At 41.7% G+C, this 17,885-nt stretch overlaps 1 protein-coding gene across 1 annotated transcript; it reads left to right on the top strand.

Moving 5' to 3' along the window:
* Positions 1-1,028: 1,028 nt before the first annotated feature.
* LOC132513180 (BTB/POZ domain-containing protein 3-like) lies at positions 1,029-2,459 on the top strand. The gene is given in 3 exon segments (XM_060137358.1): positions 1,029-1,155; positions 1,158-1,938; positions 1,940-2,459. Coding segments are annotated over 3 exon segments (1,413 nt in total). The 5' UTR covers positions 1,029-1,043.
* Positions 2,460-17,885: the final 15,426 nt, after the last annotated feature.

Here is a 17,885-nt window from a genome sequence, read left to right as displayed (position 1 = left end):
AGAATGCATTTCAGATGTAGGAGATTGAGGCAAGCACAGTAAAAGAATGACTCCACACTGCCTCTGCCGGAGACTGGCTAGGACACCCCTCTAGGAAGTCACTTAACTGCTTCTGTTTCCCAGAGAAGCGCTCCAGGGACAGTTTTGCTGCTGATTAGAGCTTCTGACTATCCATCCTGAAGGCCATTCACAATGAGTACTCTGGAAGAAAGGCAATCTCTGAACGCAAGTTCAAACAACTACAGCGAATATCATACGTTACTAGTGATATATGTGTTCCTTTAAATTAACTAGATAAGACTGTTTCCACTGGAGTTAACGTGGTATTAGAGGTTGTAAGCAATGCAGCAGACAAGGAAGAGTAATGTGGTTTTAAGAATCAAAAGGAGGAAGTTAAATTGTCATTATTTTCAGAAAGTATAATTGCTTACATAGAAAATTCAAGAGACTCAAAAAGCTATTAGAACTATTAAGAAATTGCAACAAGTTTAGTGGATAAAAATAAAATTTAAAAATCCACAATATTCTAATACATCAGCAACAGCCAATTAGAATATGTAATTTTAAGAATGCAATTCATGGGACTTCCCTGGAGGTCCAGTGGTTAAGACTTCACCTTCCAATGCAGGGGGTGTGGGTTCGATCCCTGGCGGGGGAGCTAAGATCCCACATGCCTCGTGGCCAATTAACCAAAACATAAAACAGAAGCAGTATTGTAACAAGTAAAGACTTTTAAAAAATGGTCCACATCAAAAAAAAATCTTAAAAAAAAAAAAAGGAATGCAACCTGCGGGGGCCCGCCAAGCCCTGCCGGGTGCTGGATCCCAGAGTGCCCGGGACGGGGCCCGAGGAGCGGGCACCGGGCCGAGGAAGCAAATGGTAAGCAGCGCAGACGGCGGGCGCTGCCTGAGGCGACAAGGACCGCGAGCGAGACAGTAAAGAACAGGTCCAAGAGGAGCTCGAAGAAAATAAATCCCAGCAGCAGCAGCAAGTTGCCTCCAGTTTGTTATGAAGTAATTACCTTGAAGACTAAAAAGAAGAAGATGACTGCTGATATATTCCGCCGAAGAAAACCAGCCAACTCCAGCAGCACTACTGTCCATCAGTACCACCAGCAGAATCTCAGTAACAACAACCTTATTCCAGCCCCGAATTGGCAGGTTCCAATCCCACCATTAGAGAGAGAAATGCGGTGATGTTCCATAATGATTTGATGGCAGATGTACATTTTGTGGTTGGGCCACCAGGTGGGACTCAGCGGTTGCCAGGACACAAATATGTTTTAGCTGTTGGGAGCTCCGTGTTCCATGCAATGTTTTATGGAGAACTTGCCGAAGACAAAGCTGAGATCTGTATACCAGATGTCGACCCTGCTGCTTTTCTCGCTATGCTGAAATACATCTACTGTGATGAAACGGACTTGGCTGCTGTCACAGTCTTGGCCACTCTTTATGCTGCCAAAAAGTACATCGTCCCTCACCTCGCCCGGGCCTGCGTCAATCTCCTGGAGACCTGCCTGAGCGCCAAGAACGCCTGTGTCCTCCTGTCCCAGAGCTGCCTGTTTGAGGAGCCGGGCCTGACCCAGCAGTGCTGGGAGGTGATTGACGCCCAGGCCGAGCTCGCTCTCAAGTCTGACGGGTTCTGTGATGTTGACTTCCGGACACTAGAAAGTATCCTCCGCAGGGAAACTCTGAATGCCAAAGAAATTGTGGTTTTCGAGGCAGCTCTCAGCTGGGCTGAAGTGGAATGCCAGCGACAAGATCTGGCTTTGAGCGCTGAAAACAAGTGCAAGGTCTTCGGGAAGGCGCTTTACTTGACCCGCATCCCGACCACGGCCCTGGACGATTTTGCAAACAGTGCTGCGCAGTCCGGAGTCTTAACTCTGAACGAGACCAACGACATCTTCCTCTGGTACACCGCGGCCAAGAAGCCCGAGCTGCAAAGCCCGCAAGGGCCTCGTCCTCCAGCGCTGCCACCGTTTCCAGTTGTGCGCCTACCGGAGCAACCAGTGGCGCTACCGGGGCCGCTGCGACAGCATCCAGTTCGCCGTCAACAAGAGGGTGTTCATCGCGGGCTTCGGGCTGCACGGCTCCAGCTACGGCTCGGCCGAGTACAGCGCCAAGATCGAACTCAAGCGGCAGGGCGTCATCCTGGGGCAGAACTTGAGCAAGTACTTCTCAGACGGCTCCAGCAACACCTTCTCCGCGTGGTTTAAGTACCCGGTGCAGACTAAGCAGGACACCTTCTACACGGCCTGCGTGATCCCGGATGGTAATGAGCTCAGCTACTTTGGACGGGAAGGCATGACAGAAGTTCAGTGTGGCAAAGTCACCGTCGGCACCGGAGTGCAGGGGCGGGGGGGAGCAGATCCCCGAATTTATATTCTACGCTTGAGCACGCTTCCCGGAGCAGTGCGGGCTCTGAGGTGCACACCACGCTCCTACTTGCCTGATGCTTAACTCAGCTGCAGATATGCGATCAGCGCAGGTAATTTGTAACGAATGGAGCTGTAGGCAGGTTCTAATTTCTTTCAACCTTTTAATTATGTACAGGCGAAAATGCAGCGTTCAGCTTTTAAATCTATGCCTAAAAGAGCCAAGTTCTCATCAAGGCTTGTGGTTCTTAGAGTTGCGTTTATACATCTGGGGAGATTTTGCGTTCTTTTCCAACTGCCCCACTGACCTCCCAGTTTTGTCCCTCTTAGGAAAATTTTTGGATCACTTCAAATTCTCTTTTGGGCTTTATTTTAAGTAGGAATAAATAGTCTAAAATAACAATAACAAGAATTATTTTTAAACAGAACCCCTCCCTCCCCCCAAAACGATAAACCTCATTGTACAATTTTGAAAGACGTTTTGCTTGACAATAAGTAATAATTTAGAAAGTAGACAGTAGTCATGTTTACCTTCTTATTTTATTTCCTTTTAAATATTTTACTTCGGGGCATTGCTTTTTCTTAAATCCTAAATTCATAAGATTGTTAAATTTTAAATTGGAAAGTGTCAATGTAAAGTAAGTAAGAAATTGCAAGCTTTAGGTCATGACTTTTTGCTACAAACAGATTTATATTCTTTTAGTTTAGAAGACAAAATATTGCAGTATAGAGGCTTCTTTTAGAAGTAACTAAATTATAAAATTTTATTGTCATCAGAAAAAAGTTGCAGGCCTATTAATTTAAACTAAAATGGTTTTGAAAGGAAGCCTAAAAAAGCCCCATATGACAAATAGTTTAATTGGTGGCATATTATAATACAGAGTTCAAAAAGTCAGATTCTTTCCCCCCTGTTTAGCTTCTGATCCCTGCTATTTGCAGGTTTTCAAAAGTTGTACTGTATAGAATTCCTATTCCCTTTTTCCCATGAAAAGAGGACCAAACGATTCTTTAGATGAATGGAAAAACAATTAGTTTTGTAGCACCACATGTTAATGTAATAAGATACTTTTATTCATTGATTTTTTTCCCCCTGAAATATACTTCACCGGATCTACTTTGACCACATTGTATCTTCTTAGTTAATTATAATTCTGTCCTGTTCCTGGACTGCTAGAATCTGGCCTCTGGCCATCTTAAAGTGCCAATATATGCCTGCAGGGTTTTTAGAAAATGGTCTAGAACCATACTCTTGATGGTACCTAATATTCACTGCCTCAGCATCACATCCAGCTCTCTTATTTGTCCACGGATAATGTACACAAAGGAGGGAAAAGCTCATCAAAACATTCTCCTTCAGCGAAGGCTTGTGCTGGCTTAGTATCCATGACCCTGGTGGTGTCCACTGTGTTCACTCCCAGTTGAAGTATCCATGTGTTTCTGGGCAGCTTTTCTGCCCAGCGTGATCCTGAGATGGCTTCCCCGCCACCCAGAGTGTGGTCGCTGGCCGCCTCCTTCTCCTGCTCTGTGAGCCCGAAGCTGGCTCTGGAGCAGGGGTCAGTCCTGGGGTGGGTGTGTGCGTGGGTGCCCGTGCGCGTTCAGGTGCATGCCAGCTCAGGAACTGCCTCCTCCCTGCCTGGTCAGTGAGGGCTGGGACAGAAATGGTCCCCCTGCTGGCCCCAGCCGGGCCCCAGTGAGTGACTGCCTGTGCTTCTGGGCCACTTCTCCCCCTGTAGACATGGGCTTGTCGCTTCGGCTGGCTTCCCTGATGGAGGAGAACACTGGATTATGGGAAATGTTTTAATCACCTTTACCATTACCTATGTCTGTTAGCGTAGATGATCAAAAGCTATTACGGTGATTATAGATGAGTATTCCCAGGACAACTTTCCAAAATTATCTAACAATTATTTCTTATTAGCGAGATGACAGATAGTAGTTTTGGCCAACTGTGAAATAAAGGTACATTTTCAATTTAAAAACTACTTCTACAAAGGGTTTTATTTATAAATTATGGTTAAACATTTTGGTAACTCATAGTTACCTTGCAAATTGGTAGACTATATACCTGATTGGAAGGAACTCACTTTTAAGCCAGAGGAGAAGAAACTTTATTTAGCACTAATTTCATCATATCAGATTATTGTGGTGGGTGTTATAACCTTAGAGTGAAGATTGTTCATTCAGTAACACCCATGGTCAGTGCTCCTGTTCGTAGCTGCCCGCCAGAGGCTGGGGAACTGCTGGGTGAGAGCCGCGTGAGATCTGTACACTAGGTGTGGAAGAACTTAATTTTATGTTAATTACTATCACCTGAAAAAGAAAAAAAAACGAAACCCATCCGTAATCTGATTGGCTGGTGCCAAGACCTGTGGGTTAAATTTGAAAATTGTATTTAACACAAGAAAATTTTATCTTTTAAATCCTATTCTCCCTTCTGCATTTTCAACGACATGGAGTTAAGGCTAATATACTTGCTTTATTTTCTTTGGTAATCTCGAATTTTGTATCTTTTAAAACTAGAAACCATTGTTCTGACAAGGCAGGCAACTGTAGTGTATAAATGCAACTTTATTAAACAATTCCCTGTAGATGCTTTTCCCAATGTATCTGGCAAACTTTGTCGTTGTTCATATCCTGGGGATAAGGGGAACTAGGCTAGCAATCCTAATGTAACATTCTTTAAGCATATCTTAATATAGTATTTAAATAAATGGTCTAATTTCTACATAACTATTGCACTGAATTGTCTTTTTTTAAAGGTGTTTAAATAAGCTCGCTAAGTCAAGACACTAGCCACTTGTGCATCAGAGTGCTTGAATTCAGTAGCTTACAGCATTATTTATGAAGGAAAAATATATAAACATGAAGTACCTCATGTTGAATGTTATTGTACTGTATTTTTTTTTTTCTTTGCGGTACGCGGGCCTCTCACTGTTGTGGGCTCTCCCGTTGCGGAGCACAGGCTCAGGACGCGCAGGCTCAGCGGCCATGGCTCACGGGCCCAGCTGCTCCGCGGCATGTGGGATCTTCCCAGACCGGGGCACGAACCCGTGTCGCCTACATCGGCAGGCGGACTCTCAACCACTGCGCCACAAGGGAAGCCCTGTATTTTTATTTTATTTATTTTTTTAACATCTTTATTGGGAGTATAATTGCTTTAAAATGCTGTGTTACTTTCTGCTTTATAACGAAGTGAATCAGCTATACATATACATATATTCCCATATCTCCTCCCTCTTGCATCTCCCTCCCACCCTCCCTATCCCACCCCTCTAGGTGGTCACAAAGCACCGAGCTGATCTCCCTGTGCTATGTGGCTGCTTCCCACTACCTATCTATTTTACATTTGGTACTGTATATATGTCCATGACACTCTCTCACTTCGTCCTAGCTTACCCTTCCCCCACCTCGTGTCCTCAAGTCCATTCTCTACGTCTGCAGCTTTATTCCTGTCCTGTCCCTAGGTTCTTCAGAACCATTTATTTTTAGACTCCATATATATGTGTTAGCATACGGTATTGGTTTTTCTCTTTCTGACTTACTTCACTCTGTATCACAGACTCTAGGTCCATCTACCTCACTACAAATAACTCAATTTTGTTTCTTTTTATGGCTGAGTAATATTCCATTGTATTATGTGCCATATCTTCTTTAGCCATTCATCTGTCGATGGACACTTAGGTTGCTGCCATGTCCTGGCTTTTATAAATAGTGCTGCAATGAACATTGTGGTACATGACTCTTTTTGAATTATGGTTTTCTCAGGGTATATGCCCAGTAGTGGAATTGCTGGGTCGGAGTTCTATTTTTAGTTTTTTAAGGAACCTCCATACTGTTCTCCATAGTGGCTGTATCACTTTACATTCCCACCAACAGTGCAAGGGGATTCCCTTTTCTCCACACCCTCGTCAGCATTTATTGTTTGTAGATTTTTTGATGATGGCCATTCTGACGGGTGTGAGGTGATACCTCACTGTAGCTCTAATTTGCATTTCTCTAATGATTAGTGATGCTGAGCACCCTTTCATGTATTTGTTGGCAGTCTGTATATCTTCTATGGAGAAATGTCTATTTAGGTCTTCTGCCCATTTTTGGATTGGGTTGTTTGTTTTTTTGATATTGAGCTGCATGAGCTGCTTATATATTTTGGATATTGATCCTCTGTCAGTGGCTTAGTTTGCAAATATTTTCTCCCCTTCTGAGGGTTGTCTTTTCGTCTAGTTTATGTTTTCCTTTGCTGTGCAAAAGGTTTTAAGTTTCATTAGGTCACATTTGTTTATTTTCGTTTTTATTTCCATTTCACTAGGATGTGGGTCAAAAAGAATCTTGCTGTGATGTATGTCATAGAGTGTTCTGCCTATGTTTTCCTTTAAGAGTTTGATAGTGTCTGGCCTTACATTTATGTCTTTAATCCATTTTGAGTTTACTTTTGTGTATGGTGTTAGCAAGTGTTCTAATATCATTCTTTTACATGTAGCTGTCCAGTTTTCCCAGAACCACTTATTGAAGAGACTATCTTTCTCCATTGTATATTCTTGCCTCCTTTATCAAAGGTAAGGTGACCATATGGACGTGTGTTTATCTCTGGGCTTTCTATCCTGTTCCATTGATCTATATTTCTGTTTTTGTGCCAGTACCATACTGTCCTGATTACTGTAGCTTTTTAGTATCGTCTGAAGGCAGGGAGCCTGATTCCTCCAGCTCCGTTGTTCTTTCTCAAGATTACTTTGGCTATTTGGGGTCTTTTTTTTCCATACAAATAGTGAAATTTTTTGTTCTAGTTCTGTGAAAAATGCCATTGGTAGTTTGATAGGGATTGCATTGAATCTGTAGATTGCTTTGGGTAGTACAGTCATTTCCACTATGTTGATGCTTCCAATCCAAGAACATGATATATCTCTCCATCTGTTTGTATCATCTTTAATTTCTTTCACCAGTGTCTTATAGTTTTCTGCATACATGTCTTTTGTCTCCTTAGGTAGGTTTATTCCTAGGTATTTTTTCTTTTTGTTGCAATGGTAAATGGGAGTGTTTCCTTAATTTCTCTTTCAGAATTTTCATCATTAGTGTATAGGAATGCAAGAGATTTCTGTGCATTAATTTTGTATCCTGCTACTTTACCAAATTCATTGATTAGCTCTAATAGTTTTCTGGTAGCATCTTTAGGATTCTCTATGTATAGTATCATGTCATCTTCAAACAGTGACAGCTTTACTTCTTCTTTTCTGATTTGGATTCCTTTTATTTCTTTTTCTTCTCTGATTGCTGTGGCTAAAACTTCCAAAACTATGTTGAATAATTGTGGTGAGAGTGGACAACTTTGTCTTGTTCCAGATCTTAGTGGAAACGGTTTCAGTTTTTCACCACTGAGAACGACGTTGGTTGTGGGTTTGTCATATATGGCCTTTATTATGTTGAGGTAAGTTCCCTCTATGCCTACTTTCTAGAAAGTTTTTATCATAAGTGGGTGTTGAATTTTGTCGAAAGATTTTTGTGCATCTATTGAGATGACCATATGTTTCTTCACCTTCAATTTGTTCATATGGTTTATCACATTGATTTGCGTATATTGAAGACTCCTTGCATTCCTGGGATAAACCCCACTTGATCATGGTGTATGATCCTTGTAATGTGTTGTGGGATTCTGTTTGCTAGTATTTTTTTGAGGATTTTTGCATCTGTGTTCATCAGTGATATTGGCCTGTAGTTTTCTTTTTTTGAGACATCTTTGCCTGGTTTTGGTATCGGGGTGATGGTGGCCTTATAGCATGAGTTTCTGAGTGTTCCACCCTCGGCTATATTTTGGAAGATTTTGAGAAGGATAGCTGTTAGCTTTTCTCTAAATGTTTGATAGAATTTGCCTGTGAAGCCATCTGGTCCTGGGCTTTTTTTGTTGGAAGATTTTAAATCACAGTTTCAATTTCAGTGCTTGTGATTGGTCTGTTTATATTTTCTATTTCTTCCTGGTTCGGTCTCAGAAGATTGTGCTTTTCTAAGCATTTGTCCATTTCTTCCAGGTTGTTCATTTTATTGGCATAGAGTTGCTTGTAGTAATCTCTCATGATCCTTTGTATTTCTGCAGTGTCAGTTGTTACTTCTCCTTTTTCATTTCAAATTCTCTTGATTTGAGTCTTCTTTCTTTTTTTCTTGCTGAGTGTGGCTAGTGGTTTAAAAATTTTGTTTATCCTCTCAAAGAACCAGCTTTTAGTTTTATTGAACTTTGCTATTGTTTCCTTCATTTCTTTTTCATTTATTTCTGATTTGATCTTTATGATTTCTTTCTTTCTGCTAACTCTGGGGTTATTTTATTCTTCTTTCTCTTATTCCTTTAGGTGTAAGGTTAGGTTGTTTATTTGAGATGTTTCTTGTTTCTTGCGGTAGGATTGTATTGCTCTAAGTTTCCCTCTTAGAAGTGACTTTGCTGCATCCCATAGGTTTTGGGTCATTGTGTTTTCATTGTCATCTGTGTCTAGATGTTCTTTGTTTCCTCTTTGATTTCTTCAGTGATCTGTTGGTTATTTAGTAGTGTGTTTTTTAGCCTCTGTGTGCTTGTATTTTTTTTACAGTTTTTTTCCTGTAATTGGTATCTAGTCTCATAGCATTGTGGTAGGAAAAGATACTTGATATGATTTCAATTTTCTTAAATTTACCAAGACTTGATTTGTGACCCAAGATATGATCTATTCTGGAGAATGTTCCATGAGCACTTGGGAAATAAGTGTATTCTGGTGTTTTTTGATGGAATGTCCTATAAATATCAATTAAGTCCATTTTCTTTAATATCATGTAAAGCTTGTGTTTCCTTATTTATTTTCATTTTGGATGATCTGTCCATTGGTGAAAGTGGGGTGTTAAAGTCCCCTACTATTATTGTGTTACTGTCGATTTCCCCTTTTATGGCTGTTAGCATTTGCCTCATGCATTGAGGTGCTCTTATGTTGGGTAAATAAATGTTTACAATTGTTATATATTATTCTTGGATTGATCCCTTGATCATTATGTACTGTCCTTCTTTGTCTTTTGTAATAGTCTTCATTTTAAACTCTATTTTGTGTGATATGAGAATTGCTAGTCCAGCTTTCTTTTGATTTCCATTTGCATGGGGTATCTTTTTCCATCCCCTCACTTTCAGTCTGTATGTGTCCCTAGGTCTGAAGTTGGTCTCTTGTAGACAGCATATCTATGGGTCTTGTTTTTGTATCCATTCATCCAGTCTGTGTCTTTTGGCTGGAGCATATAATCCATTTACATTTAAGGTAATTATCAATATGTATGTTCCTATTACCAGTTTTCTTAATTGTTTTGGGGTTGTTTTTGTAGGTCTTTTCCTTCTCTTGTGTTTCCTGCCTAGAGAAGTTCCTTTAGCATTTGTTGTAAAGCTAGTTTGGTGGTGCTGAATTCTGTTAACTTTTGCTTGTCTGTAAAGGTTTTAATTTCTCTGTCGAATCTGAATGAGATCCTTGCTGGGTAGAGTGATCGTGGTTGTAGGTTTTTCCATTTCATGACTTTAAATATGTCCTGCGAGTCCCTTCTGGCTTCCAGAGTTTCTGCTGAAAGATCAGCTGTTAACCTTATGGAGATTCCCTTGCATATTATTTGTTGCTTTTAATATTTTTTCTTTGTATTTATTTTTTGATAATTTGATTAATATGTGTCTTGGCGTGTTTCTTCTTGGATTTATCCTGTATGGGACTCTCTGTGCTTCCTGGACTTGACTGACTATTTCCTTTCCCACTTTAGGGAAGTTTTCAACTATAATCTCTTCAAATATTTTCTCAGACCCTTTCTTTCTTTCTTCTTCTGGGACCTCTATAATTCTTATGTTGGTGTGTTTTATGTTGCCCCAGAGGTCTCTGAGACTGTCCTCAATTCTTTTCATTCTTTTCTCTTTAATTTGCTCTGTGGTAGTTATTTCCACTCTTTTTACTTCCAGGTCACTTATCCGTTCTTCTGCCTCAGAATGCTATTGATTCCTTCTAGCAAATTTTTAATTTCATTTATTGTGTTGTTCATCACTGTTTGTTTGCTCTTTAGTTCTTCTAGGTCCTTGTTAAACGTTTCTTATATTTTCTCCATTCTATTTCCAAGATTTTGGATCATCTTCACTATCATTACTCTGAATCCTTTTTCAGGTAGACTGCCTATTTCCTCTTCATTTGTTTGTTCTGGTGGATTTTTACCTTGCTCCTTCATCTTCTGTGTATTTCTCTGTCTTCCCATTTTGTTTAACTTACTGTGTTTGGAGTCTCCTTTTCGTAGGCTGCCAGTTTGTAGTTCCCGTTGTTTTTGGTGTCTGCCCTCATTGGGTAAGGTTGGTTCAGTGGGTTGTGTAAGCTTCCTGGTGGGGGGGACTAATGCCTGTGTTTTGATGGGTGGGGCTGGATCTTGTTTTTCTGGTGGGAAGGGCTGCTGGTGCTTTTTGGGGTGTCTGTGAACTTAGTATGATTTTAGGCTGCCTCTCTGCTAATGGATGTGGTTGTGTTCCTGTCTTGCTAGTTATTTGGCATGGCACCTCCAGCACTGGAGCTTTCTGGCCATTTGGTGGAGCTGGGTCTTAGCATTGAGACAGAAGTCTCTGGGAGATTTCTTGCCGATTCATATTATGTGGGGCCTGGAGGTCTTGGTGGTCCAGTGTCCTGAACTCAACTCTCCCATCTCAGAAGTTCAGGCCTGACACTAGGCTGGAGCACCAAGACCCGGTCAGCCACATGGCTCAGAAGAAAACAGAGAAAAAAGGAAGAGAAAAAAATAATAAAAAAGTAAAATATATATATAATTATTAAAATAAAAAAATTATTAAAATATAGAAAAAAGTAATAAAAAAAGAGAACAACTAAACCGATAAACAAATCCACCAATGATAACAAGCACTAAAAACTTTCCTAAGATAAATGTAAAAAAATAAGAAACAAGCCAGTCGCAGACATGAAACTCCAAGTCTACAGTTGGTCCCAAAGTCCACTCCCTCAATTTTGGGTTGATTCGTTGTTTATTCAAGTATTCCACAGATGCAGGGTACATCAAGTTGATTGTGGGGATTTAATCCGCTGCCTCTGAGGCTGCCTGGAGCAATTTCTCTTTCTCTTCTTTGTTCGCACAGCTCCTAGGGTTCAGCTTTGGTTTTGGCCCCGCCTCTGCGTGTAGGTTGCCCTCAGCCTTCTGTTCCCACCCAGACAGGATGGGGTTAAAGCAAGCAGCAGCTGGTTAGGGGGCCCTGGCTCTCTCTTGCCAGATGGAGGGAGGGGTTCCGTAGTTATAATTGGAATGCGGGGCGAGCCTGCGGCGGCAGAGGCCTGCGTGACGTTGCACCAGCCTGAGGTGCGCCATGCGTTCTCCTGGGGAAGTTGTCCCTGGATCCCGGGACCCTGGCAGTGGCGGGCTGCACGGGCTCCCCAGAAGGGCGGTGTGGATAGTGAGCTGTGCTCGCACACAGGCTTCTTGGTGGCGGCAGCAGCAGCCTTTGCGTCTCATGCCCGTCTCTGGTGTCCGCGCTGATCGCCGCGGCTCGCGCCCATCTCTGGAGCTCGTTTAGGCAGTGCTCTGAATCCTCTCTCCTCACGCACCCAGAAAAAAAGGTCTCTTGCCTCTCTGGCAGGTCCAGACTTTTTCCCGGACTCCCTCCCGGCCAGCCGTGGTGCACTAGCCCTCTTCAGGCTGTGTTCACGCCACCAGTCCTCTCCTTGGGATCCGACCGAAGCCCGAGCCTCAGCTCCCAGCCCCCACCCGCCCCAGCTGGTGAGCAGACAAGCCTCTCGGGCTGATGGGTGCTGGTCAGCACCGATCCTCTGTGTGGGAATCTCTCTGCTTTGCTCTCCGCACCCCTGTGGCTGTGCTCTCCTCCGCAGCTCCGAAGCTTCCCTCCCGCCACCCCCTGTCTCCACCAGTGAAGGGGCTTCCTAGTGTGTGGAAACCTTTCCTCCTTCACAGCTCCCTCCCACTGGTGCAGGTCCTGTCCCTATCCTTTTGTCTCTGTTTATTCTTTCTTCTTTTGCCCTACCCAGGTATGTGGGGAGTTTCTTGCCTTTTGGGAGGTCTGAGGTCTTCTGCCAGCGTTCAGTAGGTGTTCTGTAGGAGTTGTTCCACATATAGATGTATTTCTGATGTATTTGTGAGGAGGAAGGTGATCTCCACATCTTACTCCTCTGTCGTCTTGAAGGTCCCATCAAGTGTGCATTTCTGAAAAACTTCTCATGCTGTAAAATCACACACTAGAAATATTAGCTTATGGGAAAAATATATTTGGGGCAGTCCTCTCAAAACATATGTAATTTTCTAATGAGACTACTAACAAAAACTGTAACAATACTAATAAAAATATTGGCATAGTTCAACCTCCACTGATATTTACACTCAGCCTCACAATCAGGTGACCCTTACACCTTTGAGATGTAAGATATTGGGGACATTTAATTCTTTTAATTTTTAAATTTTTTTATTTTTTAAATTGTGGTGAAATATAAATAGCATCAAATTTAGCATCTTAAACATTTTAAGTGTCCAGTCCAGTGACATTGAGTGCATTCATATTGTTGTGCAAGCATCATCACCATTCACTTCCAGAGCTCTTTCCGTCCTGCAAAAATGAAACTTTGTATCCATTAAGTAATAGCAGGGACATTTAATTCTGATGAGAACAGTTACATCAAAACTAAAAATCATATCTAGAGTGTAGACATTTTCAAATTAAGGTCCTTCTTCCTTCCTTCCCTCCCTCCCTCCCTCCCTCCCTCCCTCCCTCCCTCCTACTGCTTCCTTCCTTCCCCCTTCCTTCCTTCCTTCCTTCCTTCCAACGTAGGGAGAAATATCTTTGCAGCTGCTTCCGGTTGTTTAACATAATAAAAATTGTGGTGGTTTTCTGATCCACTAAACTAGCTACTACTTAAAAGGAAGGCACTTTGGATGGAGTTTTCACCATTATCCTTACTGTCTTTGCAATGGACTGAATGCTGTGTCCCCCCCGACCAAATTCGTATGTTTAAATCCTAACCCCCAATGTCAGAAGGTGGAGCCTTTGGGAGGTGATTATAGGTCATGAAGTTGGAGCTCTCATGAATGAGATTAATGCCCTTATAAAAGGAATCCCAGAGAGCTCTGTTCCCTCTCTTTCCCCCATGTGATGATACATAAGTTGTCAGTCTGCAGTCCGGAAGAGGGCTCTCACCAGAACCTGACCATGCTGGGTCCTTGATCTAGAACTTTCAGCCTCCAGAAGTGTGAGAAATAAATTTCTGTTGTATATAAGCCACTCAGTCTGTGGTAATTTGTTATAGCAGCCTAAACTGACTAAGACAGTCTTTATATATTGCTAGGACTTTCTCTTTAATTATGAGAAAACGTGCCCCTGGTCTTTTTCAAATTACTAGCATGCTAGGAAAAACCACATATGAACCAACACAAATTCTGTATAATACTGCAAAGTTTCCCATATTACTTATCATGTTTGAGCTAAATCATGTTAACCAAACACAAGCTCTAATAGAGTGTACAATATAAAAAAATGTAAACAACAAGATATTAAAATGGGATACAGTCTCAGTTCTGACCAAGACCCCAAAACAGTAGAGCAAGTGAAGAGCTAGACCAGCTAAGCACCTCCAACTTATAAAAAAGTTTGAAGAAGATGAGAGAGTTGGATATTAGAGAGATCATTCTTGAGAGAATGCTGCTGTGTATTGTGAGTGCCCGGTCACCATGGAAAAGGGGTATAGAGGCCCTTGCCCATCACCTCAAGTCTCTTTTGAGATAGCCATCAGTGAGCTCACGTCAAGATTTTAGTATGTGTTCTCTGGAGTTTGGGAGGCACTGTAGACTGGTATATATTATACTTCTGAGGAATCTAAAGTTCTAGGGCCTGGCTGAAGCAACCTGCCCTTGTGGCTGGGGAGTAAAGTGATAACTATTCATGACTGGTCAAAGGTTTGTATTTCTGTTGCACTAAATATGGGTGGAGAGAGTAGGTGAGCCTGAAACTACTTAAAGGGACTTTGCCAACAGATCCTTGAGAGGTGTAATTGCAGAAGGTATATGTGGAGGAAGAATGCCAAGAAACAGTGGATAAAGGGTAGGTTCACAAAAGGCCAGGTGGAGAATGCATCACCCATGTCAGGGACAGCGGGTGGAACATCCTTGCTGATGAGTGTGGATGAGTTCTCCAAAGAACCCGTGTAGAATCCCACAAGAGGAATAAAATTAAAAGTTCACCACAGCTAGAGGAAACCAACACTCACTCACAAAGCCTTTTTTGTTCCCTTCATTTCTCCTTCTTGCGCCCCCAAATTTGGCTCCAAAGTGGTCAGAAACTGTGGTTAGTAAGCTGGGGAAAGAAGGGTAGATATTCAAGGTGGTAAACTAGAGAAGAAGCAAACCTGTCTCTCTCAATGCAAGTTTTCCACCTGGGTAAGGGCTCAGCTGGGAGAAGGGAGAAGATCTGACTTTGAAGGGAGTTTGACATTTTTAATATTATCCCAGAGTGAAATTACTGATGTGAAGTTGTTTTGGGAATTGAACTTTTCAGTGTATCTGAGAGTGAGCAGAAAAGCTATGGGTCTTACCATAGTTTTCCTATAAGAAGTAAGGGAAATGTCACAAAGCGAGCTATGGGATGAGGAAGGCTACTGGTAACTGGGTGTCTTCTACAGTATTGTTCATGTTGTGTGTGTGTGTTTTAAGTAGTTCAAAATTAAAATTTTAACAAGAAAAAAAAAGGCCAAATGGCATCTAATTGACCAGCATTGTATAATGGCTTGCTCAACATAAAGAATCTCAGTGTCAAATTTTGGAAGGTGCTAAGAAGCCATTTAATCAAAGCTATTGAAAAGAAGTTTCAGTAAAACCGTGAAGGATGCTTACCGGCATGTTGGTCCATCTAGCATCTTATTTCTACATCATCACTTGCTCAGCTTGGTTGATGGGTTGTCTCACCAGTCATCTCTTGCCTTTTACCTGGCCCTCCATCAACTACTCAGCTGCCAGGCCTGAGACTCCATGGTCTGTGTCTGATTTATGTCCCATTACTCTTGTGTCTTTCTGTGTGGTACAGATATGTATGTGTCAAAACATAAAAACTGCTAACTAAACTATAAAAATAAAAAATACCTCCAAATATCAGCTAAAACCCATAACATTGTTGTTGGGATAACTATTATCTAGGAAATGGTGTTATTATAAAATTTAAAAGAAACAATTCAATTAGAGACATCAAAAATGTACTAGATGCTTGAAAAAGAAAAATATAGATTTCTTTACCAGTGACCACCAACTGTAGGTAGCCGAAAGAGTCAAGAGGAGGAGGTGAACTGGAGGGAAAAGGAGATGGATAATAAGATAAACTATTGGGTCACCAAGCCGATTTATAGAAGAGTTTCTGTCAAAGCCTCTTGTCTCCTTCTGATCCCATCTTAGCCTGTGCCTTCAACAGGGCACCTCCTTTTTCGTGACCAAGTCTCCTAGACCCATTGCATACTTGTTTAATATGTATCTTGACTGCAGTAGTTTCCACTGCTTGTGCACTTCTGGCTTTTTGTAGCAGAATTTTCCACCTGTTAAAGCAGAGTGAATGAGAGAATTGCAGTCCCATGTTTCTGAGTGATCCACAAAGATGAAGCCAAGTCTTGGGGAACACTCTGTTTCTACTGAACTATGTAATCTTTTGTGATCCTGTGGTATCCAAAGGAAGTCTAACCTTGTGACTTTATCAGTGATCACAAAGATGGCATTTGAGTTTGACGGGGCACAATGGATTTAAATAGTTTCTGAGATTAATCTCTTTCTCTTGCTTTTTTTTTTTGTGGCTGAGCTGTGTGACTTGTAGGATCTCAGTTCCCCGACCAGGGATTGAACCCGGACCACTGCAGTGAAAGCACTGAATCCTAACCACCAGACCACCAGGGAACTCCTTCTTTCTCTTGCTTTAAATGAAATTACTTATTATTGGTCAGGGGTCCATATTTCTAACACATATCAAATAATGGGACTGGTATCAAGGTTCTCATCCACTTGTTTCCAAAGTCCAGGCTTAGGTAACATGACCATCAAGTTCAGAACAAGGGATATAGTTTGCTGGGAAAGTTAAGAGTGTGATACCTTTGTGACTTGGCAGGCTGGGTATCACCACAAAAGGATCAGACTCCTTGTTACACAACATGAGATTAGAATCTCCGCAATGATTCCTACCTACTTTGTGACCTTGGGCAAATTTCTTAACCTCTCTGAGTTTCTACATCTGTATGAAGGGAGTAATGATTTAAACATTGTGAAGCTGTGAGAATTAAGTGACAGAATGTATGTAAGGTGCCTCATAAAATGCCTGGAACATTAGGGAACAGTAAAATAATATCTTGCTATTCCATTTTTGAGCTCTATATTACACTTTTTGGGCACTGAGCTGACTAGGACAAGTTTGGTGTCTGTTTAGTCAGGATGGGCTGGGTTATACTGTTATAATGAACAAACCTAAAATCTCACTGTCTTACAACAACAAAGGTTGATTTCCTACTCGTGTTATTTGTCCGTCGTAGGTTGACCCTGGTTCTATTCCATATCATCTTCTCTCTGGGACCCAAGGTATCAGAGCAGCCTCTCTCTGGAACATTGCCAGTAGTTGTGGCCGATGGAAAGGAGAACATGGTGAGGAAGGTGCTAGCCCTTAAAGCCTCCATCCAGAACGGACACTTCTGCTCACTCATTGGTCAAGGTAAGTGACTTGGCCATACATAGTTTTAGCAGAATGGACAAGTATAATCCTTCCATATGAACAAGCAACAAATATTGGTGAAGAATAGCAGTTTACCACATGGTTGATCCAGCTGAGTGCTTATTTTCCTGAACTCTCCAGAAAAAACACAGATAGTGAGTGTCTGATCATATAATTATCTGTTCATATGAAAGCCTTTTATGTAATCCTATCTACTTATCCTTTAAGTTTCAACTCAGATGCTGCTTCCACCATAGTCTTCCTGGATTCTTCTTGCTGGAAAATGAACAAACTCTACTGTGGCATGACATTTTTCTTCTAAAAGCATGTACCACACTCTGCCATGTGTTACGAAGTATTATTTCACATATATTTTCTTTCTCAAGGGTACTTAACTTCAAGGAGTTTACAATCTGTGTCTTATTCATCCTCAGGACCCTCACGGTACCCAGTTCAGTGTCTTTTACATAATTGATTCATATGTTTGTAGAGATGAATTGAAGAGCTCAGATGAGATGCAAACAGTATATGTGGATGGGGTGGAGGCAGTGGGTGCTACACAATGAAGAAATATCTCCTCTTAAAGTCAAATACATGTTTTCCAGAAGTCCTTGGTAGTTATCATGGGAAACTCCCTGGGGAAGCTAGAATGTCAGCTGAGACTCCTGAGAGTCACTTTTGCAGGGTTCAGAAAAGACAGGCTGTTAGAGAAAATTAAAGCCATTGGAGAACTATATCAGCTAGTTTATAATTAGCAGTTACCACAGAAAGGAGAAACATTTATTCCATTCTGACCACAAAGATTGCCTAATGGCACCA

The sequence above is a fragment of the Lagenorhynchus albirostris genome, chromosome X (assembly GCF_949774975.1).
Source record: "Lagenorhynchus albirostris chromosome X, mLagAlb1.1, whole genome shotgun sequence".
In the NCBI taxonomy this organism is placed as follows: domain Eukaryota; kingdom Metazoa; phylum Chordata; class Mammalia; order Artiodactyla; family Delphinidae; genus Lagenorhynchus; species Lagenorhynchus albirostris.
The sequence above is the reverse complement of the archived record's forward strand: the minus strand, read 5'-3'. Positions and strand labels throughout refer to the sequence as shown.